The 22,838-nt window shown below is 52.9% G+C and overlaps 1 protein-coding gene across 5 annotated transcripts in view; it reads left to right on the forward strand.

The window, feature by feature from the left end:
- The window catches only part of ATP11A (ATPase phospholipid transporting 11A), a 125,638-nt gene extending 103,322 nt beyond the window's left edge, over nucleotides 1-22,316 (forward strand). For 3 of the 5 annotated variants that reach the window (XM_068527021.1, XM_068527023.1, XM_068527024.1), the window contains 10 exons: nucleotides 1,976-2,078; nucleotides 2,332-2,477; nucleotides 3,038-3,097; nucleotides 3,561-3,688; nucleotides 5,580-5,715; nucleotides 11,318-11,383; nucleotides 11,954-12,057; nucleotides 14,063-14,228; nucleotides 17,665-17,768; nucleotides 18,577-22,316. In XM_068527021.1, coding sequence (XP_068383122.1) covers nucleotides 1,976-2,078; nucleotides 2,332-2,477; nucleotides 3,038-3,097; nucleotides 3,561-3,688; nucleotides 5,580-5,715; nucleotides 11,318-11,383; nucleotides 11,954-12,057; nucleotides 14,063-14,228; nucleotides 17,665-17,757 — 1,002 coding nt within the window. In that variant the 3' untranslated portion in view covers nucleotides 17,758-17,768; nucleotides 18,577-22,316. Of the gene's footprint in view, nucleotides 1-1,975; nucleotides 2,079-2,331; nucleotides 2,478-3,037; nucleotides 3,098-3,560; nucleotides 3,689-5,579; nucleotides 5,716-6,186; nucleotides 6,293-11,317; nucleotides 11,384-11,953; nucleotides 12,058-14,062; nucleotides 14,229-17,664; nucleotides 17,769-18,576 lie in introns of those variants that run through there. The other 2 variants (XM_068527022.1, XM_068527025.1) reach the window with 2 other exon arrangements.
- The last annotated feature ends 522 nt before the right edge of the window (nucleotides 22,317-22,838 follow it).

Consider the following 22,838-nt stretch of genomic DNA (forward strand, 5'->3'; position numbering starts at 1 on the left):
AAACGTGAGACTTACTGTGCTCGCTGTGGTTAGTAAGCGTTGATGGAATCAAATGGATGGCCCTTCCGGGTACAGAGACCAAGGGAGATGTTCGTCCCACCTCTCACGTAAACAGAACTGTATCAAGGAGGTAAAGCCGTCTGTAAGAGTCTGTACAGAAGCCGGGAGGGAGGCAGCTGCAGTCGAGCACCTACTGTGTGCTGATTGCTGAGGCAGGTGCGAACCCACCTGACCCTCACGGTAACCCTTGAGGCGAGGGAGGCTGTGCTAATTCTAGGAATGAAGTACCTAAGACACAGAAAATCGGGAGAACCTGCCTGGAGGGATGATTTGGAAAGTGGCGGTCCGAATCGGCTTCCACTCTGTCGGACTCCGAACTCACGTTCTGCCCGTTGCACCACACTCTTGTGGAAACACCACCTGACATGTGTTTTTTTCTTTTTTTTTTTTTTTTTGGCTGCGCTGGGTCTTCGTTGCTGCATGTGGGCTTTCTCTAGTTGCAGCGAGCAGGGGCTACTCTTCGTTGCAGTGCGCGGCTTCTCATTGTGGTGGCTTCTCGTTGCGGAGCACGGGCTCTAGGCGCGCGGGCTTCAGTAGTTGTGGCTCGAGGGCTCTAGAGCACAGGCTCAGTAGTTGTGGCACATGGGCTCAGTAGTTGTGGCTCTCGAGCTCTGGAGCACGGGCTCAGTAGTTGTGGCGCACGGGCTTAGTTGCTCCGTGGCGCGTGGGATCTTCCTGGACCAGGGCTCAAACCCGTGTCCCCTGCATTGGCAGGTGGATTTTTAACCACTGCGCCACCAGGGAAGCCCCCTGTTGTGTGTTATTAAATATTTTTTAAAGCATATGGGATACAAACGTGAGCACGTGTGCCTTTCTGGTGTTGGTAAACCTAAAACGGCCCCAATTCTGTAAACCACATTTTAGATAAGGGAGATCAGTTTCTCTTGAGTTGCTCGTGAAGGAAACTGTCAGCTTCTCAGACTGACCTAGTGCTTAAGGTAAAATACTGAACACCACGTGCAAAGGGGTCATTTTTAGCATCCTTGCATGCGTGCTGCACTGATCTGCCACGTGACAGTGTCACTAAGCATAAAACACCAGCATCGCCCTGGGGTGATTCTCAGTGAAGAGAAGCAGACTCAAGAATTCATGTACATTGTATTTGGGATAAAAATGGTTTTATTCCCGACTGTCCCTCTTAAGTGTGTGACTCTGAGTAAACCTCGTATAGTGATGTCCAGAACAGAACTAAGGGTGTCGTTTGGTCTTCACATGTTACTTGGTATTTCTTTTAGGTTCTTAACTGACTTTCGCAAACTTTAATACCAATTAGTGTCTCAGTCTTGAAACAAGAAGACAATCCACACATTTTTTCCTCATCTTTTCAGTCTTACATCGTAGAACCTTATACTTAGGCACATAAATAGGAAAAAAAAGACTGTAAAGAAACAGACTAAAAATTTGGAAATTATTCATTGCATTGAGTTGTCAGATTTGGTTTTGCACACATGACAAATTTGAAAAGTAAATGAACAGCTTATTTTAAAAAATAGATGCTTGAAACCAGATAGCTTGAAATAGCAGTATCTTCTAACGGAATGCAGCGTTCACATTCCGCCCCGTATATTTAAATCTGTTTCCCCCCACGTTTACATAAGGAGTGGAGCAGCCCCTGCAAATGACTTCCTGGATTTCACTCTCCATCCTGTTTGCCCACCAGCCTGCTCAGCTCGTCCTACTACAGTCATTTCTTAGCTGCTTTTGCTTAAGTGTGTTTCACTTTTGACGTGAAAAAGATTTTATCCTAAGTGGATAAAATAGACGGCATATAGTAAATAATTCACTTTAATTAAGCACATAGTTGTTTCATATTTCCTTGGCTAACTTTACATCTTTGTCGTTTCTGCCTAGTTAGTGAATGACCTTTGCAAAAATACAACAGAGACGATAAAATCTGCACTTACTTCTTTTCCAGATTGTTAAGTTAATCAAATTTTCAAAAGAGCGCCCTATCACTTTAGCGATTGGTGACGGCGCCAATGACGTCAGCATGATCCTAGAGGCCCACGTGGGCATAGGTAAGCCCCTCGGTTCTGCTTCCCTGCGCCTCTTGGTAACCCGGGTTTATCACGCAGCTGGACGAGAAAGGACACAGCCAAGGCAGGGCCATAGAATTCAGACACACGTTCAGGACACTGTCTGTGACACAGAGCGTTCGTGACTGGAAATCCGACAGTCACGGTTCCGCCTCGGCCCGTTTTGCCTGTGTCCGTGTCCGCCTGCGTGGCGTCGAGAAGGGCTTTACTCAGCACGCTTGCTCCCTTCTTGTAGGCATCGTTGGGAAGGAAGGTCGCCAGGCTGCCAGGAACAGTGACTACGCGATACCGAAATTTAAGCATTTAAAGAAGATGCTGCTTGTTCATGGGCACTTTTACTACATTCGAATATCGGAGCTTGTGCAGTACTTCTTTTATAAGGTAGGAAGGCTTTCCTTTCCCCTCTCACCGTCTCAGAGCGTGTGACCGATGGCTCGTCTGGCACGATGCCCCGAGGCTACAGGGCTGATTTGTCCGTGGATAGAAGTGACTATCAGAAAGGAGGGGGTAATCGTAGGACCACGGGAGCAAACGCCCAGCTCTCTTCGCACAGTCTCAAAACTGAATGTGGAACCAGTGAGATACGGGCTGTAGAACACTTGAGGAAGGGGCATTCTTTTATAGCTCCTTGAAGTAGTTTCTTCTTCTTTAATGCGGTTGCATTCTTTCCTGTCTGTGCTGACACGGACGTTGCCTCCTCATTTCTCTGCCACAAGTTTCCCTTGAGTCTGTCTGATCTCAGGGTGACCAGAATGGTCCTGTGCACTGTGGGAGCCCCTGAGATGAGCGAAGAGTTTTAGAGCCATTGCCCGTCTTGCTGGAGAATGTGGGGCCCTTTGCCCAGGTAGAGTGTGTCACGTGGCCAAGCTCTGTGACGGGATAGAAAAGTGACACCTGTTACAGTGTGCCCTTGATTAACAGGCGTGTGACTTGTCTTTCAGAATGTCTGCTTCATTTTCCCTCAGTTTTTATACCAGTTCTTCTGTGGGTTTTCACAACAGGTGAGTCCTGAGGCCTGAGGTCGAGCTCACCTGAGCCTTATCCCGCTTCCCCGCATGTGTCTGTGGTGGGCGGAGGGTGGACGGCAGGGCATGCAGGCCAGATGACCCCCGTTCCGTCGCTGATCTGCTTTCATCTAAAGCATCCAGGACCAGGGAAAATCGAAGCTTGGAGGTGGCGATCAGAATTGCAAACTTTTATGCAACCTTCTGTTGTTGCAGGTTTGGAATGGCAGGACCGGGTGGGTCTGCTGTGATTTTAATCCAGACAAGTCGACATCATGACACTTTGAAAAATGTCCTTGTCCTTCTGTATCTGTAGAAAAAATGGCCCGGTGTGCTTTTAGAATGCTCATGTTTGTGGGCCTTTGTGAATGAAAACTACATATGCATATTGAAACAAATTATCCGAAAATCTTGTCAAGATGCCCGGGTGCTGTTTTCACGTGGCTTTTCGGTCCTGCAGACCCTGTACGACACTGCCTACCTGACGCTGTACAACATCAGCTTCACCTCCCTCCCCATCCTGCTGTACAGCCTGATGGAGCAGCACGTCGCCATGGACACGCTCAAGAGGGACCCTGCCCTCTACAGGTACCTCAAGCAGACAGCCGCTGTAGACACGGAGAAGGACCGGGCAGCCCTACCGCGAATCCAGATAACACTCGGTTGACGTCCTTAAAAACCAGACGATTCAGTGTCAGCTGACACACTTGCTTCCACAGGAGATTCTTCAAGCAGGAAGCAATGTAATTTAAGTGAATATACTCCAAATTCAGACAGAGGATTTATGTTGCGTTTGAAATGTACACGTTAAGCCAGTTTGTATTTCACCGTGTTTTTCAGTGGTTATGAAAGAACTTGGGGTGAGAGTTTCTATCCCCTTGTGACCCCAGTGGATTTATGGCCTAAATGATCCTTGCAGGTCCAAATAGGTTCCATTCAGTGAGAAAAGAGAAAAGTTAGCATAGCTGATCTCAGGGTGCTCTCTTCTGCTAAAAAGTATTTTTAATAACAAGGAAAAGATTTTTCTGCTATTTTAGAACTGCACCCCAGGATCTCTGACCGATTCAATGTGTCACTGTTTATTGTGGCTTTGTAAATTAAACGTGTTATTTTCAGAACATTTTAGATGCACATGTGGCTGTAAGAAATAGTAGAGAGATTCTGTGAGATTTTATCCAGTTTCCCCAGTGGTAACATCTGACAGACCATCCTGCAGAACCGCAGGACAGGGTCACAAGCGGGGCAACAATGCGACACGCCCAGCCGTCTTACTGGAGTTTCCTCAGTTTTACTGGTCCTTGTTCATGTGCACACATGTACTCACGTGTGTGTGCACTTAATTCTGTGCAGGCTTTTCACGTGTGTGAGCCCTGTGCCCACACAGTCAAGACACGTCGCCAGCCCCACGGCCTTCATCAGAATCATTAGCCATTAAATGGGGTCTTGAAGTGTTGGGGTCCAAAATAATCCCTGTAGGTGATAAAAAAAGCAAGCTCTGAGTTTGTCACGTGCATTTAATGATACAGGAATAAGTCTAAGAAAATAGGAGAACACACACCCAGAGGGAATCCTGCAGCTTCTCTGCGTTATTGAACTAAACTAACAGGTGTAGGAAGTCCTATCGCGAAATGTGCAGCCTGGTCCCGGAGGCCGGCGGTCTTGTCATTAGTGGATGCCAGCGTGTCCCTGTGTCCTGTGTCCCTACTGTCAGAAGCAGAAGTGTGAGCGCTGCCGTCTTTCTTCCTGTAGTGATATAACAGTCCACTTTGAGAAATAAAATATTCAAACAAATTGTTCAGGAATATCCATATGTAGTAAAATGCAGTCTGGAGAACATTTTGCTTTTGCTCCCAGGAAGCTCAAACTTAATGTCTGTTGGTCCTTCCCACTGTGTCAGCTGGGGACGTCGCCCCTCACACCTCAGCGTGTTTGCTCCCTTCTTACTGTGCTTTGACCGTGATGGTTTCGGTTACAACAGCTTTGTGCTACAAGCTGTCCCAGGGCCCCTCTGGGACCAGGTGTGGTGTTGAGTGAAGTGACAGGCTGTGTGGCCGGAGGAGCCGCAGAGCATCAGGTGTGCCTTGGGGCGTGGTCAGTCATGAGGCGCACCTGGCATCCCACAGGCTCCGTGCATTCAGAGCGTGTGCCGGCCAGTCGACAGGTGGAGATGGGGGTCTGGCCGCGACGTGGACAGGCTGTGTGGGGTGACCCCAGGCGGGAGACCAGGAACCCCGTGCTCGCGGCCGGGCTTCTCCAGGACCCGCTCTTCGGGGCTTGGCTGAGCGGGTGTCAGTAGGGGCCCCGCCCCCTCCAGGGGCCCTCCTCCTCCTGTCCCTGCAGCTCTGCCACCTCAGGGCTCTCCGCGAGTCAGGGGCCCCCGGATGAGGACGGCGCCCGCAGGGCCGGTGGACACAGTGGGGGCTGAGTGGGTGCGTGTGCGTGGACGCGATCACAGGTTCCCACCCTTTGCCTCCCCTAGAGACATCGCCAAGAATGCTCTCCTCCGCTGGCGGGTGTTCATTTACTGGACGTTCTTAGGCGTGTTCGATGCTCTGGTGTTTTTCTTCGGTGCTTACTTCATGTTTGAAAACACAACCGTGACCAGCAACGGACAGGTTAGTACGGAACCGGGTCGTGTCGACGTGGCTCCGGGATTCTTTGGGGATAGAGCTTGAATCCAGCACGGTCCCGGGTCAGCGCAGTCTCAGCACAGCCCGTGGGGACCGTGTCTGGGTGTCTGCCCCCCAGCTGGACGGAAGGGACATGATGGCAGAGTTCTGCCGACTGTAGGGACACCCTTCTTGAGGGGTTCCAGGCTTTAGTTCTGTAACTTATTCACCGTTAGCTATATATCTAGTGGTTCAATTCGATCATTGAGACGTGGCTTATTAAATATAGGAAATAATTTAGTATTTAATCCATTGTAGTGTTTGTTCACGTCCTTAAGTATCTGTTTCCTTCGCAACGAGTAGATTTACAGTTTCCTGGGAGACGTTCAGCTCTCTGGTTTTTTGCATAATTTCTAGGGGTTGTTTTATTTGTATCTTGCTTTTTTCTTTTTGCCATGGCTTCCTTCCCACTCTCAGATAGTGACCACCAACACACACATGGTAAGAAATCTGTGGGTGTGTCCTTTGTGTTTTTGGAGTGCATTATAAATAAAATATTTCTCGAAAATATTTTCCAACGTGACTCCCTCTGTGTGCTTTGTCGGTAGAAATGCTGTTAGTTGCTGCCCCATGTCTGTAGGACTGGGGTCGTCCCAGAGACGTGTGTGTCCACTTGGGTCACTGTTGCTGAGGTTACTCCCTGGATTTCCATGTTGGGGACCGCCAGCGGGGTCAGTGATGTTTCTAAGTGGACTTGGTCTGTTTGGACTTCCCTTGACCTAAGTAAGTAGGAAGACACACAAGCATGCGAGGCCGGTGGGAATGCTGCTTTGACCGTGGCCAACTTCCACCCCCGCCTGGAGAATATCGAGAGGCCCGGGGCCCGGTGTCCTGCTTCTGGCCTGATGTCCCAGGGTCCACGTATAGAAGGGGAGCTTGTGAACAGAGGTTTACTGCATGTCCTGTTTGATGGGACACCTCTCTGCCCATTTGTCCCTCCGCGTGGTTGGCCTGAAGTTCAGAGTCTTGCTGTGTGTTTGCCCATCGATTTGTCTGTTTCTTTTTCCTTGTGACTGAAAGGTGCTGTTATCTCTCATTATAACTTAAACCAATTTTTCCTAAATTGATCTTGAGGATTTTTTCAAAGTCTTATTGCACTTTTCTAAAATCTTTACATTTTTCAAGAATTTACTCTTTGTCTTAGTTTTAGTAGAATAGTTCCCGGGTGCCACCAGGCCATGTATCAGTAGTTGAGTCGAGCTGTCTTACTGCTTGCTCTTCTGCATCTTTAGTGAGATTTCCTTGCGGGCCCAGCTTTAAGTGAGCACCTCACGTGTACCTTAAAGAGCTCAGACTTCGCGTCCCGAGCATCCGTGGTCCCAGGATCCAGGCAGTGAGTCGCTTCTGCAGGCGTCACCCTCGCTCACCACGGTCGCTCCTTCAGTCGGACAGTTTCACGGTGTTAAAGCCGAGGAAATGGAAGTTCAGACATATAAATACTGTACAAGGTCAGGGAATTAGAGCTCAAACCCAGGGTATGTGTTTTAGACCACGCGGCTGCTGAATTGCTTGACGCTCACGTCACGTGGTGACATGGTTGGCCCTGCTCTGCAAGCCCACGAGAGGGCGGGTGTGAGCAGGGAGGGGACATGCACCCTGGACACAGGTGCTGGTCGCCCGAGTGGCCTCGGGAGCAGGCCGGGGGGGCCTTCCTGGCGCGAGGCTGGGCCGCATCTCCTCCTGCCGCTGCTGTGGTCGGAGCTGCAGGCCCGGGTGCCTTGAGGCCCTTCCCGTGAGCCAAGGGCTTCTGCCGTTTCCTGTTTCTCTGCTACTCGCTCCTGAGGATGCCCTGAGCCACCATGGAACCTGGATCCCGGCGTCTAGAAGGGGTCTTTTCCGTGAGATGGTTACGTACCATCCCTCCCCCACCCGCCACCTCTGTGCCTTTGCTCAGCTGTTATGGGACAGAAGTGTTGGTTAGAATCTGAAACGATGGCAGGAAGGGAGAGCAAGGTAGAAAAAAACGCCAGTTGGCTGGGGCCCTGTGCTCACGGGCCAGGAGCTCTGAGGCCCCCGTGGGAACAGGGTCAGCACAGGCCACGCACACCCTGTCACTTGAAAAGCTCCCGAGATGCACGGTGATGTCAGGGCAGCATGCGGGACAGTCGTACCAAGTGAGGTGCTGGACCTGGGCGTTTGTCCACAGCTGTGCCTTGGGTCACTGGCGTGCGGGGGACGATAAACAACCTAAAGACGTAGAGGCGTGAGAGCAAGACCAGCATAAGTGGAGGGACACCTGCGGGGACCCAGGGTAGACCTTTATCACCAGGGGAACAGGAGCCCCAGGAGGTGGGGAGCCCCCAGGGCCACGCGTGGTGAGTGCACCCCGTTGATGGTCTGACTCTCGACCCCCGCGGTACCTCGGGGGCTCCGCACAGAGCCTTCTCGCTCTGAATCACTGATTCTTAAATTCTTGTTTGTTTGGCAGGTAAGGGGGTTGCATCACTTACAAAACCAAAAATGATATTGTAGGCTGGTTCTGTAGTAATTCAGATAAAGCTGCAAACAAAGCTGTACGTCAAGGGCAGCCTCGGGGCTGGTGATGCCCTTGGTCTTGGGCAGCAGGTGGTTCGGTGGTGATACCGGTCATCGCTGTCCCCTTCCAAGGAGGACGAGCATGTCTTCTTGGTGGGACACTGTAGCTGCCCTGGTCTAGTGATGGTTGGGAGGTGACCCCTGAAGACCTAAATCATTCTGTAGGCACGTTCGTGGATCTATTGAGAACAACTGAATCATTGATAACTTTTGAAAAAGAGAAATTCACTTGTGGAGCATTTTCTGCACAGACATCAAGAGCTGTATTATTTCTCCAGTGAGAATATAAGACAATGATTGTTTTATTGTTGAACTGCGGGATATTCCTAGATGAACGCTTGAAAGTTTGGGGCGCGTTGTAATAGAAGCCAGTAAACATCTAGAGAGCTGGGACGTGAGCGGTCCCCAGCGGGCTGAGGACGAGAACACCAGCACTCAGCAGAGGTTCCGAACCAGCACGTGGAGCGAACGCACTAGATGTTCCTTGTGACTGCGATCTTGAGGAAACACAAGACATGTTGGTCGTGGAATATCTTCACACGTAAAAATTAAACTGGTCGAGGTTTCAGAGCTTCTGTGAGCAGTAAAATTTCCTACAACATGCTCCTGAGGAGGAGGAGGGAGGGCGGAGCGTGAGGAGAAGGAATTAAACTTGGACCTGGTGGGGGGGAGGTTGGAGACCTCCTACTGAATCCTCCTCATCCTCCGAGCGAGGCCCGGAAGTTCATGACGTTCTCCGCGGAGACACATGTTACTTTAGGAGATCAGCCCTGGGGCTTCCTGGGGGGTGGGGAACTGATATCACTTGGGAAAAAGGCCGGCCCTCAGGACACCCCTTTGAGAAAGGGGATTGGAGCGCCAGTGAATCACCCCCAAAGTCCATAGAAATAATGGCCATTGAATTCAATAATACATTGACTCTCAGCTTGACCTGAGGGCTCCCTTAAATAAGGAACCCGAGAGGAGCTTACGGGGGTGTTACCATGACCACCTCCCAGTGAGCTGCCACAGCTGGCGGAGGGCACAGGTGAAGGCGGGCAGGTGTGCAATCTTGCCCGGGTTCCAACCCAAATGCCCGAATCTGATTCAAGGTACTTGTGCTTTACTGCTGTTGGCCTGTAAAAATCACACCCTCTGTTTTGCTGGGCTGGGCGTGGATCCCAGATCCACCAGAATCTACCAAATCCTGGGAATCTCGGCAGTGCCTTGGGAAGCACCGTCCCACCCCTCTCGGGAAGAGACGAGAAGCCATTTGAGTGATCGGAACTTTGTCCCCGGTTGCGATGCTGCTGGAGGTGCCCTGTCACTGCCACTCGTGTTCCACGCCCACATTTGCTGTCATCTAACAGTTTTGTGAAAGATCTCTGAATCCCTGCCAAGCGGGGGTGACAAACACATGGGCTGTGAGGGCTCCTGCCCGTCCAGCTGAGCTGACGGTGCCCGCGGGGTTCAGAGCTGCCCCCTCCCTGCACCTTCACCTTTTGCTTTTGGCTAAAAACGGTAGCTTCCAATGAAAAGGAAGCAGGCGCTGTGTCCTCCTGCACCTGCTGGCCACTGCCGAGCTGCAACCCACCTCAGCGGTAAACTTTCCTGCCCCCGACATTAAGCATTGAAGAGAGAGCCGTGTTTCTGCGGGTTTCCCAGCCTGGGCACTGTCGCCGGTGAGGCCGGGAGTTCTTGGTTGTAGGGCTGCCCCGGTGCAGTTAGCAGACCCCTGGCCTCTGCCTGCTGGACGCCAGTAGCCCCCCTCCCCCGAAGTGTCCCCAGACACTGCAGGTGTCCCCCACCTCGGGGACAGAGTCACCTCCAGGGAGGGCCACTGTGGCTGTGGATCTGAGCCCAGTTTTGATTACGCTGATGAAGCGGAGAATAAAGCGATGAGGGTCCTTAAGTCTGTTTCCTGCAAAAGTCCTGACGCTTTGGTTTTTCTCCTAGAATTCTGCAAGTAGGTTCTTGCCCTCGGTAAACACCTCACAAGGCCTGCAGCCCACATGCTCGCCTGAAGTGAGTCGCGTGTAGGGATGTTTCTTTGGTTGAAAACTAACCATACGGGAAAGCAATTTTTATTCCAGCTTGTAATGCTTTGTGACGTAAAGCTTTGTTTTCTCTTAAAGAAGAACTAGGAGCATTTTCTGAGAGGCCCAGCTCACAGAATCCGACCACCAGAAATGGGTCGGCTCTAGGCGGTGTAGAAATCTCAAGGACAATAACTCTTGTAAAATAACATGTCCAAGAGGCTGGTTTGTCCCCAGGAGGAAGGCTCTTAAGTGGCTGGTGTTTCCTTTTGCTTGTGTCTGTGTCTGTGGGTGAGAAACGTGTTTGTCTCCAGGCGGACGTGTGTGCTCCCCGCTGGCCAAGCCCACATCCCGCCGGGGCCTCGTCCAGGGGCCGCTGCGTGTCCGAGGTTCTGGCCGTGAACCTGCCCGGGCCCTGGTGCAGCTCTGTCGTGTCTCCCCTCCTCCATTTCCATGACTCCCACGGGGCCCCGTCCCTGCGATGCCGCCCCGCAGGGGACAAGGCTGTCGCTCTCACGGCTCCCAGGACGATGCCAGCAGTGGTTTGCCTTCCGAGCCGACAGGTGAAAGAGGCTAGACACGCGCCTGTACCGAGCGTGGGCTGGGCCACCGGGTAAAGGTCTCGTCCGCGGGAAGAGCGGGCTCGGCCCCGTGCAGACCGTGACTCTAGCTCAGGCGTGTCCTGCTCTAGCTTGTGAGCAGGGCCACCGTTTGCGGGAGCAACGAGTGGGCAACACCGGGGGCCGGCAGTGCAGGAAGGACGGGGCGCCCACCGGGAACCACCGCCCGCCCCGGCGATGCTGCGGGATCCGGGGCCTAGCGAGCCGGGCTCGGCCGGCCTCCCTCTCACGTTGTGGCGACATCGCGGGGTCTCCGCGTCTCTGGCGCTGGAAGTGTCAGGCGGGGCAGTGGGAGGTGCTCTCTGCCCCTCGTGCGGAGCGCGAAGGAGGAGAATCCTTCTCCTTAGTGGGAGACGACGTGGACTCTTGTCTCCACAGATGTTTGGGAACTGGACCTTCGGGACGCTGGTATTCACGGTGATGGTGTTTACGGTCACCCTGAAGGTACATCCCCTGACCCGACGTGCCTCCTGCGGGCACAGTCAACCCTCCTAGTGAGTCGTGACCCTAACCCTAACCCTGCCGGGGTCTTCTCCCCGCCACCAACTCGGCCCCGGCCCCGAGGGGCAAAGGCCAGAATTACACAGAAGGTGAAGGAGGGAAGGAGCCTATTCTGTATGAAGGGATGGGGATTAGACTTCTTTTAAATGGCAATCTGCCCCACCCCTAGTATAAGCAAAATATATCGTAATTGGAACAAATTAATGTACTGTGGAAACTTTAGCTCTCTTTCAAGTCAAGTCGGATTCTTCCCGGAATATCATTATGGAGGTCCCAAATCCTACCAACCTGAGTCTTGGAAAATCCCAAAGCAATGTCCTGGGTAGAAATACAACCCGTGCCTTGAGCCGTCGCCCGAGTCGCCCTGTGGGAGCGTCTCCCCGGGATCCGGGCAGAGTTACTGGCAGTGTTTAGACTCGGAGGCCGTGGTTTCTGGCCTCCTCCCCCAGCTGCCAGGGCTCACAGGGCCTTGCCCAGGTAACACCGCCATCCGTCACCTTTTCCCTCTTTCAGCTGGCGCTGGACACCCACTACTGGACTTGGATAAACCACGTTGTGATCTGGGGGTCGTTGCTGTTCTACGTCGTCTTCTCCCTCCTCTGGGGAGGGATTATCTGGTATGGAGTTGGTAATTATAGAATCGTCATTACGTTACTAGTCTTGCTGCGTCTCTCCTCGAGGGCTGACCACTCATTCTCCGTACGACCTCGTTCCTGTGGGGGGTGGGGCGTGGCGCCTGGGCCGGGGGGCCCGCGGGGGACGAGGTGGGTGTGGTCCCTGCACCTTTCCGCCAGGTTCTCAGTGGGGGAGACACACTGCATCGTACATGTGACAGGGGAGGAGCAGACCGGACGCTACAGGAAGGGACCTATTTCAGATCAAAGGTTGGGGAAGGCCTCCGCAAAAAAGCTGTTATTTAAAGGGAAACCTGGGAGAAAAGCACCATCATCATCATGGTGGGTGCGCCAGGGGAGCTGGCCCTGGGCCGAGGCAGTCGGACCCCAGACAGAGCCCTTTCCTAAGGAAGGGAGCCCCACGTGCAAACACCTTGGGGCAGGGCCCGGCAGCGGGAGGAAGGTCCAGCCTGTCGGCCACGTAGGACCTAGACCCCAGCCTGCCAGCCACGTAGGACCGAGACCCCAGCCTGGCGGCCACGTAGGACCGAGACCCCAGCCTGCGGCCATCGAGGATTTTAAGCAGAGGAGCGTCAGAGTCCGACTGCACTTTTAGGAAGGTCGCCGTGGCTGCTGTGTTGAAAGTGAACTTGGGAGTGGCACACAAACAAGACAACCGGTCTAGAGACCATTGCAATACAGTGGTCAGTCCTGACGAGGGCAGCAAGTGGCTGCATCTGGCATCTGCCACAAGCCTGCCTTTGCCGGCGCTGTTCGTCTGCCCAGACGTCCTTTCTAACTAGCCTGCCTGGTGAGCTCCTGTTCATCTTTCGAAACCCGGCGGCCCATCAGCCTCATCCACTCTTCCCTCGAGTCACCTCCCAGGCGGGCATTTCCACCTGGTCCCCCAAGCAGTTGTTCCTTCCCCTGTCACAGCGTATGCTGGATTTTCCTGTAATTCTCCTGTTTACGTTTCCACCTCCCCCATAAGATGGAGAGTTTCCTGAGCAGGGCTGGGACTGGGGAGAGGCGAGTGAGGCCCGGGACCACAGCCTGGCCGAACGGGAGGCCACAAGCAGTGTCCCCTCCACCTGGCGTCCCCAGTGCTGATCTCAGCTCCCGGGAGGGGCAGGCGGCCCCTGAAATGGGGGAGAGGCTCCCGGGTCCATCAGGTCCCCGCGTGGAGGTTGCTGAGTTGACATCCACCCAATGACCCGCTCTGTTGCTGACCCCCCAGTGGCCAGATCCATGCATTGCACATTCTTGGAGACCAGGAAATCCAGGAAAACCAGACCAGCTTTTGGTGGGTTTCCAGCAACCCTGCCCCAGGCCAAAGATCCCTGCGGTTCTAGCGAGCGCTCCAGAGCGGCTGTGTAAATGGGAGGCTCCCCCGAAAACTCCCCGGCAGCTCCTGGGCCTTGGGGCTTCGGAGCCGTGAAGCTGTGTAACCCAAGTTTACCATCATCACTGCCCCTTTCCAGAGGCTTTTGTGATTCACCTGGCAGGAGAGTCATTTCATTCTCTGTATTTTTATGGCAATTAAAAAAAAAATATTATGGCATAATTTTTTAAGTATTTAATCGTTCTGCTGACGTGTGCAGATATGAATGCATGAAGATACGCATGCTTGCATATCTTCTCCATATTAATAGCTATTGCGCAGATATGATTCTAAGGTACAAAAAAAATCACCTACTTCATCTTTTAAAGTCTTTCCCGCTGTTCTGAAACTGAACTTCGGGGACTTATTTTCCCCTTTGGGATGACTTCATAGAATTCCTCTCCTTTACCCATGCGTTAACACGCAGCATTACAGGGAAAGGTCACACCCCAGTGTTTCTGTGATTAGTCCCAGCAGGCCTGCTAGGTGGCTTGTCCAGTGACTGTCGCGACAAAAGTGAGAACTGCCAGGACAAATGGGCTCTTCGTGCAAGTAGAGAAAACAGGCCAGGATTTCGGTGTTTCTCCGGCCATCGTGTTTTGTTTCTTCTTTCCCTCGACGCTGCAGGCCGTTCCTCAATTATCAAAGGATGTACTATGTGTTCATACAAATGCTGTCCAGCGGCCCCGCCTGGCTGGCCATCGTCCTGCTCGTCGTCGTCAGCCTCCTTCCCGACGTCCTCAAGAAAGTGCTGTGCCGGCAGCTGTGGCCCAGCGCCACCGAGAAAGTCCAGGTACCGCCCCGGGCGCCGTGGGCGCCGTCCTTAGAAAGGGGAGCGGGAAAGGTCTGGGTTTGGAAATGCGGTCAGTCCACCGTTACTAACGAATTCCATGATGACACGTGGTTTTACACCTGAACCTAGGTGACCAGTGGTTAGGCTTGAGTGGCTAGTCCCTGAACTAAGAAAAAGATGAAGAGAAAAAGATGAAGCCAATACAAAAGGCAAATTGTTTTGTGTACATTTTTAAAAGTTTTTTCAACTAATCATTACCTTGAAGGTAAAATTGCATTATTTTTAGGGATGGTGAATTTGGCTCAAACTTTAGCATTTATTTTGGGAAATTCTCTTTATGAGTAGATAGGGCTGTTGTTTTCCACACTCCCAAATGGAAGCCAACAAGCTGAATTCTGGATTCAGGAAAGATGAGAGATACGAAGGATGCCCGGACCGGCATCAGACACAGAGATGGTACTCAGAGCTTCCCAAGAGCACTCTGGCCCTCCCCGGGGTTCTTGGGAAGGGGGTGTCCCCCGTCCCCTTACCCCTGTGACCCCCCCCCCACCCTTTCACCCCTGTGACCACCCTTTCACCCCTGTGACTTGCCCTCGGAGGTGCAGGCCTCAGGAGGAGGAGGATGGATGCTAGTGAGAGGGCAGAGACCACAGCAGGGCCCGTTGCTGCAGGATGCTTGTCTCACCTGTAGTGCAAGGTGCTTCTGCAGGTGAAGGGGGCCGGGCATGCAGGTGGGGAGGGACAGGAGGGAGGGTGACAACAGGAGACGGCGAGTGGCACGTCCTGGGGCTGAGTCACTCTGGGAAGCTCAGGGGCCCCGTGGTCTCAGTCCCCAAGTGCTGTTGGCCAGCTTTGGGGTGGAAAGCAGGTGGACCTCCGGGGGCTGGAGCCGCAGTCACGGCACTTGCCCCCGCTCCCCTCCCAGCAGGTGACGGGTCGGGTGGGCAGGCCTTCAGATCCCGGGTGCTGGTTTAAAATGCTGAACGCGGTGCCCCAGCCCTGGGGGTTCTGCTGGGTTTGTAAAGTCGGTGCCCAGACGAAACGCAGGAGGGGTTGGTGCAGGTCCACGTCTGACAACTTCATTACGAGTTGCTCACAGCTGTCCGGGGCTGTTCCCAGGCGGGACGCAGGCGGGAGTGCGAGGGGACCAGGGGCTGCAGGGATGTCCGGAGGCTGCCGCCATCTCACCGGACTCACCGCCTTTTCTTGTCTCTTCCCTTCTTCGTTCCTTTCGTCTTCCGGCCTCTTTGCCCAAATAACCACCTTGTTTAACGATGTGCATGGCCTCCTGACCTCTGACCTCTGACCTCTGGGACCGGCAGACTAGGAGCCAGTGCCTTTCTGTCGAGCAGCCCACCGTCTTTATGCTTTCTCAGACTTCCAGCAGTCTGACTTTCTAACGGAACAAGGTGACGCTTTTCTGTCTTTTTGCATGTTTGGGACTTAGCCGCAGGACCGCACGGGGCTGACGGTTAAGCTCGGAGCCGCGCTCACAGGCCCGCCCCGGGCAGCACTGGGCCGCTGGCGTCGGGGATGCAGGGTGCCGGGCTCCTGCCGTCCGCGCCACTGACCACTGACCGGTGCCTGTACGTGTCCCTGGGGAGCGTCAGAGCCCCCTCTGCGCAGGCGGCTGCCTCGAGGCTGGTCCTGGTCCCCGCACGGGGCAGGGGGGCCGCTCCTGGGTCCCAGAGCCCACTCCACAGGAGGGACTGAGGGCCTCCGGAGAGGCCAGACTCAGGCTGTGCCACCGGGCTGCAGACAAAGCCAGGACAGACATGTTTGGGGTCAACTTTTTTACCAAAGCCCCTCTTAACTTTTTAAAAAAGTCTGATCATTTTTAGAAAAAGGCGCTGACCTTGCCTTAAAGGGCCGTAGCGCCTCTCTCTCGGGCACATAGAGCCATTCGCACAGTTTTCTGTGGCCGCCGCCCAGGATCGAAGGCTTTTCGTCCAGAGCCAAGGCTTCAGGGACACAGCGTATCTGTTTTCAGTTGTTTGTGTACCTGATGCCTCGTTTCTGTGTGCTCCGAATCAGGCACACTTTGAAGATCTGTGTTTGGTGTTACTGCTTTACTAAGGCAGCTTGCTTAATGGGAAAATGCCTAAAGCAAAAAAAAAAAAAAAAAAAAAAAAACAAGGCTTTTTCTTATTTTAAACCTTGTTCATGTGCTATACAGCTTTAGCACTGTTTTTTAACTAGGAGGATGGTACATTTTTTAAGTTCAAGTAATTATTGGCGATCGAAATTTTTCTAATCTGATGCCATCAGAATTTGTTAGAATAAGTTACATCATTTCATCTTGTTGTTCACACACTTGAAAACATTCAGGATGAAATTATTAGGAACATTTTAATAAGTCACAGGAGGTGCTTATGAGATTGGTTAAACCATGCCAACTCCAGGCTAAAACTAAATTCTCTGACTATTGATGGAGTTCATTTAGAGTTGATTTGCAGAAGCCAGACTCTGGTCGCTTGGAGAAGGGCCCTGAGCTCTGTGTGTCTGTGGCCGCGGCCGTGACCCCAGGGTGCGCCACGCCCAGCACTCCCAGGGTGCCTGGAGCCTGCACTCCGGGCACACACAGGGTCAACGTGTTGTTGCTGGAGAACCGTCCAATTTCTGCAAAACTTGGGAGGAACAAACACTTGACTAGCCCTTTTGTGGGACGTACTGCGTTTGAGATGGATGGCTTTTTGTTTTCACCTGTCCTATTAAAGCGAAAAACATGGCAGGCACCGTGTGTGTACACACGTAGGTCATTCATGTATACGTGTGCACTTCTGGTTTCTCCATCCGTGTGCACGTGCAGTCGTGTGCACTTCCGCCCCTGCAGAGCGCAGCCACTCCAGCGCTTGTCTGCTTCACCCCCTCCTCGCCAGAGAACACTGTGCAGCTCAAACTCGGGATTCTTCGACTCCTACAATTCTCTTCTTCCTTGTTACTGAGAAGCTCTTACAGTTTGACTAGAAAATCTCAGTGTTCAGATGCCGGGCCCCGCTGACCTGTGGCCCTGTGACTCCTTGGACCTCCCAGATTCTGGTCTCAGGCCAGGACTCCTCTGTTTGACCAGAGACAGGGCCAAGGGACAGGGTCGGGCAGGCACACAGAGAGGGACAGAGGGACAGGCAGGTGGACAGAGCAGGACAGAGGGACAGGCAGGTGGACATAGAGGGACAGAGGGACAGGCAGGTGGACAGAGCAGGACAGAGGGACAGGCAGGTGGACATGGACAGAGGGACGGGCAGGCACACAGCGGGACAGAGGGACGGGCACAGAGCGCTTCCCTCGGGGCCGGCGCCCTCTTGGGGCGCGCAGCCGTGCCGCCGTGGTCTCGGGGAGCGGGCAAGGCCGTTACCCAACGCCCCACTCTGGGCAGCAGCCTCCCCGGTGGCCCGGCCTCCCCTCCGCGGGCTCAGTGTCTGTCCTCGCCTTGCAGAGGAGCTCGAGCCGCCGAGCCCCGGCCGACGCCGCGCCAAGCCCTGACCGGCCTCTCCTGATGGACCCCGAGCCGCGGCCGAGGCGCGAGTAGCTGGCGGATAGGTAACGGCCACCCGCAGGCAGCCCGGTGTGCTGTGCTCTTGCTGACTGCGCGGTTTTCCTCCAAAGTTTTGCGTGCTGTGCTGTGTCTGTTAGGTTCACGGTGACAAAGAAAGGCTTTTACACACGTGGGTTCCATCCCAGGTAAGTGGCCCGCCCAAGAGGCCGGCCGCGTGGGCTGCGTGCCATGCACACGCACGCACACGCCTGCACACCTGTGCAGCGCACACGCTGGGCGGACGTTGCCCCACACGTGTCCGCTGTTCGGCGTCCAGAGCACAGTTCCTTCGTTCTCGTCCGTGGTGGTGGGAATGGCTTCACCCGAAAGGTCCATCAGGAAAGACCACCTTTTGAAGTAAAAGGGATCTGGAGTGAGTGGCCCGAGCCTTGGCCGGGGCAGGTGTCCAGCAGCGCCTTCAGTGTCCAGAGCAGGCGTCTCCCGCCCGGCTGCCACTCCCCTCCCTGCCCGTTCGATCCAAACGCACGTGTGGGCCGGGCAGATGCCTCTGGGGGCGCTGGGTAGGGCGAGGTCAGCATCCCCGTTAGAGAAACCGCAGTCAGCCCGGGCCCAGGGAGGGGCTCCGTGTTTTCACGCGTGTCTTCTGCCGGACGGTGGACCCGAGAAAGGGACACGATCGCAGCCGGGACGGTCCACACGCCTCCTCCGTGTCTGGTCCAGCTGTGTTCAGGGGAGCCCAGGCCAGGGCAGCGAGGGCGGCGGCCACGTCGGGGCGTCGGGTCAGACGACGGGTGCTCGATGGGATTCTCGCGGGGGTCCCGGCACTGACTCTGTCCTTTCTGTTCCCGACAGACCGCGTGCTTGGTGTCAGGACCACCTCTCGGGAGTCACCCACTTGCCTCTCTGTAGACCCCAGCCCTGGGCAGCGCCCTGGGAGGGCGGGGGGCGCCAGGCCCCCTCCTCCTCGGCCTCTCCCACCCCCCACGTCCCGACCCGGCTAGAGACCCTGCTCCCGTGGCCCGAGGGGAGACCGGATGCATGGATCAGGGGTCCAGCCGCTGAGAGCCGCACGGTGAAGGGGACAGGACAGGCGTCCCCGGGCGGCGACCAGGCAGGACGCACGCGAGCCCTCGGCGCACCCGGTGGGAGCCGGAGGGCGTCTGCGGGGGATCGCGGTCCGCCCCGGGTGAGGCCGCACCACGACCTCCTGGGAAGCGCCGCCGAGCCTTGCAGGCGGGGTCGGGTCTGGCCCCTCCTCCCGGGCCCCAAAACCTCTGCTTTCGGAACCAGCCCACGGACATCCCAGGACCGGCACCCCTCCCTCCCGTCCGTCCGCTGCTGTCGCCGGGACCTGCGGTAGCGAGGCTGACCGTGGACGTGTCTGGTCCCACGTCCCTTCCTCCGAGGGGCTGGGGCCTGTGTGCTTCGGGCACCGCCTCCTGCCTCCCCCCAGCTGCCTCTGCGAAGAGGGGAACCGGTCCAGTAAAGCTTCCGGCACAGGTTCCGGGCGATTCATCATCCTGCTCCTGAGGACACGGCTCACCGGGGTGCCCTCGCTGCGAAATGCCCGTTTTGGGGTTGAGGGGAGGGGTGGGGCCTGGGTGCCCGAGGCCAGCCTCTGGTTGTGGTGCTCAGGCCCCCATCAAGAGCGGTCGGTCTCCCGGGCGGTGTTGTCCCCCAGATCTGTGTCAGGCCCACAGGGCTGACAAGGTGGCCTGGGCGACCTGAAAAGCAATATCGCTGCCCTCGCCGCCACCGCGCTGGCCCTGACCAAACCCTGCTCTGCCGGGGGTCCTATCCGTGTCTCCTCGGGGGGGTGAACCGTCAGAAGGCAGCTGTGCTGTAAACTCCCTGTCACTTTCCTGTACCAGTATCTTATTTCTAGAAATAACCCGTTCGACATAGCCTTAATAGTCCGTAAAGAAGACATTTCAGTTTGAGATTCAAACTTCAGAGGGTAAAACCAATGGCTTTTTAGGAAGGGGTCACCCAGAAGCTAACCATTGCCCCCGCTGGATGCATGGGTGGGATTTAGGGATGTTGGTTGGGGAGTGAACACTGAGTCTACTTCCGAGATGCTTGACGGTAGGGATTTCGGGAAGTTCAGATTTCAGTTTGATTGTACAATGTTCACCTATAAACTACTTGTTTAAACGAGGGGATGAGTTAACAGCAAGAACAAGGGTACACAGGTAGTCGGGGTGAAGCAGGTGAAGTATAAACATACCAAAGACTAGGATGGTGGACGTGGGGCTTCCAGTGGGACGGGGGTGGGAGGGCGTGTCTGTCTGAGGGCCCTCCAGCCTCCGCCCCGCCCTCTGTCACCCACGCTCCACGTCCGGTGTGTGGTCCACACTAGACCCTGCAAACAAAGGTGTGTGCATTTTTACAGTCGTTTTTAAGAACCTAAAATGGGTATAAATGTAATACGTGTGGGGGACAGAGTCTCTGTACGTTTAGTTAACAAATTGTTTGTAATGTATTTTTTTAGAAATCTTAAAATTCCCTTTGCACTGAAGTATTTTCATAGCTGTTTATAATCTCTTTTCTTCATTTATTTGTTAATGTATCATATCTAATTTTTAAAGTATGTTTTTAAAGCTTTTATTTTTTAAGTTGATGACATTTTGGCCACTTTACATTTGAATTCTGATGAACATTTTGGCCGAATGTCTCAATATCTGATGAATGTGAATTTTCAGGTTTGATTTTATTCTCTACACCTGTTTATTTTTGGTGTTTCTGGCGGTAGTGAGTAGCTAAAAGGCATATTTAGAGTATGATAATTCGCTATGCTCTTTCTTCACAGTTCATTTCCATTTCATCTGCTTTTTATTTGTTTTTTTTTTTTTTTAACATCTTTATTGAAGTATAATTGCCTTACAGTGGTGTGTTAGCTTCTGCTTTATAACAAAGTGAATCAGTTATACATATACAATATGTTCCCATTTCTCTTCCCTCTTGCATCTCCCTCCCTCCCACCCTCCCCATCCCATTTTATTTGGTTTTTAATTTCTATCCTTCAGCCTTAAAATAGAAGCTTCTTGACGGTTCTGTGTCCTCTTTTTGCCTGTATTGAAACGGTTACCATTTACCTCGGATAAGTCAAGTCTCCTTATGAAAGTTACTGACCTTTACATGCTTCAAAAAGTCTTTTTAAAGTTGTTTGGGAAATTATTAAGTGACTGTGCCTGATAATTTGAAATAGGCGAGGGGCATGAGATCAAAAGTAAAGTCAAAGGAGGGACAGGAGAACCCACCGAAGTGACATTTCAGACAAGACAATGAGATTCCCACCTGACAGTGGGCAGTACTTACTTGCCTTACACTAACCTTAAAGCAAGTAATTTAAGCATTTTCCTTAGTTTTGAAAATCTTACAGCCGCACGTTAATCACTTATTAACATTTCCCCCGTTGGTCCAGATGTCTGGTTCCTGACCCACACGCCATCCCCCGAAGCAAGCTGTCTGTAGGCCGTGTTGCTCCGGCCACCTCCGTTCTCCTGCTTTCAGCCCCGGCCACCCGAGGCCGCAGGTGCACACACATCCCACGTCCTAAGGGGACCCTGCGGGGGCCTCTGAGCCCCACCCTCAGGACAGGTGGCTGCCAGCAGCCCTCGGACCCTCCCAGCTGCAGCGGCCCCGTGTCCGGAGCTGGGAGTAAAGACCCGCTCTTGGCAACTCCTGTTAGAACCCAAATCAGCCCATTCCTATGCCCTTGGTTCCATGGGGTGAACGCAGACCAAATGACCCGCACCCCCCCTCCCCCGGGGGGGGGCTGTGGCCCCGTGAGACCCACTGGTGGCAGTGCCGGGCCGCAGGAGGAGCCCAGAAACACCACCTTCTGCAGTAACAGATTTATAAAAGCGTAGTTCGGCCTGGTGAGATTTTGCAGCTTTAACTACAGAACTGCCTTGCACATGCTGTGTAACTATTCTTAAGTTCATGGGCATCAACCAAAAGTTCAGGGCAACCTAAGGGAAGTTTCCGGCCTTTTTCTTTAAAACCACTAAGTTCATCTGTTTTGCACTATTAATAACGTAATACAACCACTTCTGCTTTATCTTTAAATTAATGGTATTTATTTGACAACTCAGTGTAACAGCTTGCTATGCACTTTCTTTTGGAAGTTTGCCATTTGTAACTTTAAAAACAGGAAAAATGTCAGCTGGCAAATGCATTCTTTTCTTCTTTTTTTTTTTTTTTTTTTTTTTTTTTTAGTTAGAGGGTAGGTGAATGGGGGTGAGAATCATTCTGATTGTCTATAAACAAAGCTTTAATGAAGATGTGTCAGAGTATTATTAAAGTGTGATTCTACTTTTGCAGAAAAAAATCTGAAGATCAGTTTATATAGCTTTATTTTTTACCTTATCGAAATATACAGAATTTTAATATGCGTATATTGTCTCTGACTTAAAGTTATAATGTGTGTCTGCATTGCTGTTTAAAATGTCCATTCATTATGTAATGTAATAAAAGAATCTTCAAAAATGTATTTAACACGAATGTTATCTCTAGGTGTTGTCATCATAAATACTGGAATTTATTTTTAAATTATTGAATATAGTAGGTGCGTTTAAGATAATAAATCAGCCTCCAAACAGTAATGTTTAATTGATAATTATTTAACCTGCTTTGAAAAATTAAATTGTGAATTAAACCAAATCTTAAATTTCTGTAGAATTTATTTTGTATGCTACTGTTTTTAACTTTTATTTCTGTAGATAAAGTATATCTTCATAATACGAATTATGATTGGACTTTTCTGCAGATTATCTAAGCAGGAGACCTGAATCTGCTTGCAGTAAAGAAGAAGAAAGGTCTGGATTAGTTTCTTTACAAATTAAAAAGATCATAGAAGTTGGTCTTAACTTCCTGCTAAGAGGAGCTGCCGGGTAGACACTCTGAAAGGGAGTGTCTCTGTTTGGGATGAAGTGGACGGCACTGTGGGAGCTGGTGCCCTGGGAACGTGTGGAACCGGGTGGCTCCAGGGCCCCCGCCTCACCGAGGCCGAGGGGCGCAGACGGGAAGCTCAGTGTCGGATTTCCTAACGCTGTGATCCTGCCCGCCCCCCTCCAGCTGCTCCCTGACCCTCCGCCTGAGACCCCTTTCCA

Source organism: Eschrichtius robustus, chromosome 18 (genome assembly GCF_028021215.1).
Source record: "Eschrichtius robustus isolate mEscRob2 chromosome 18, mEscRob2.pri, whole genome shotgun sequence".
NCBI lineage: Eukaryota > Metazoa > Chordata > Mammalia > Artiodactyla > Eschrichtiidae > Eschrichtius > Eschrichtius robustus.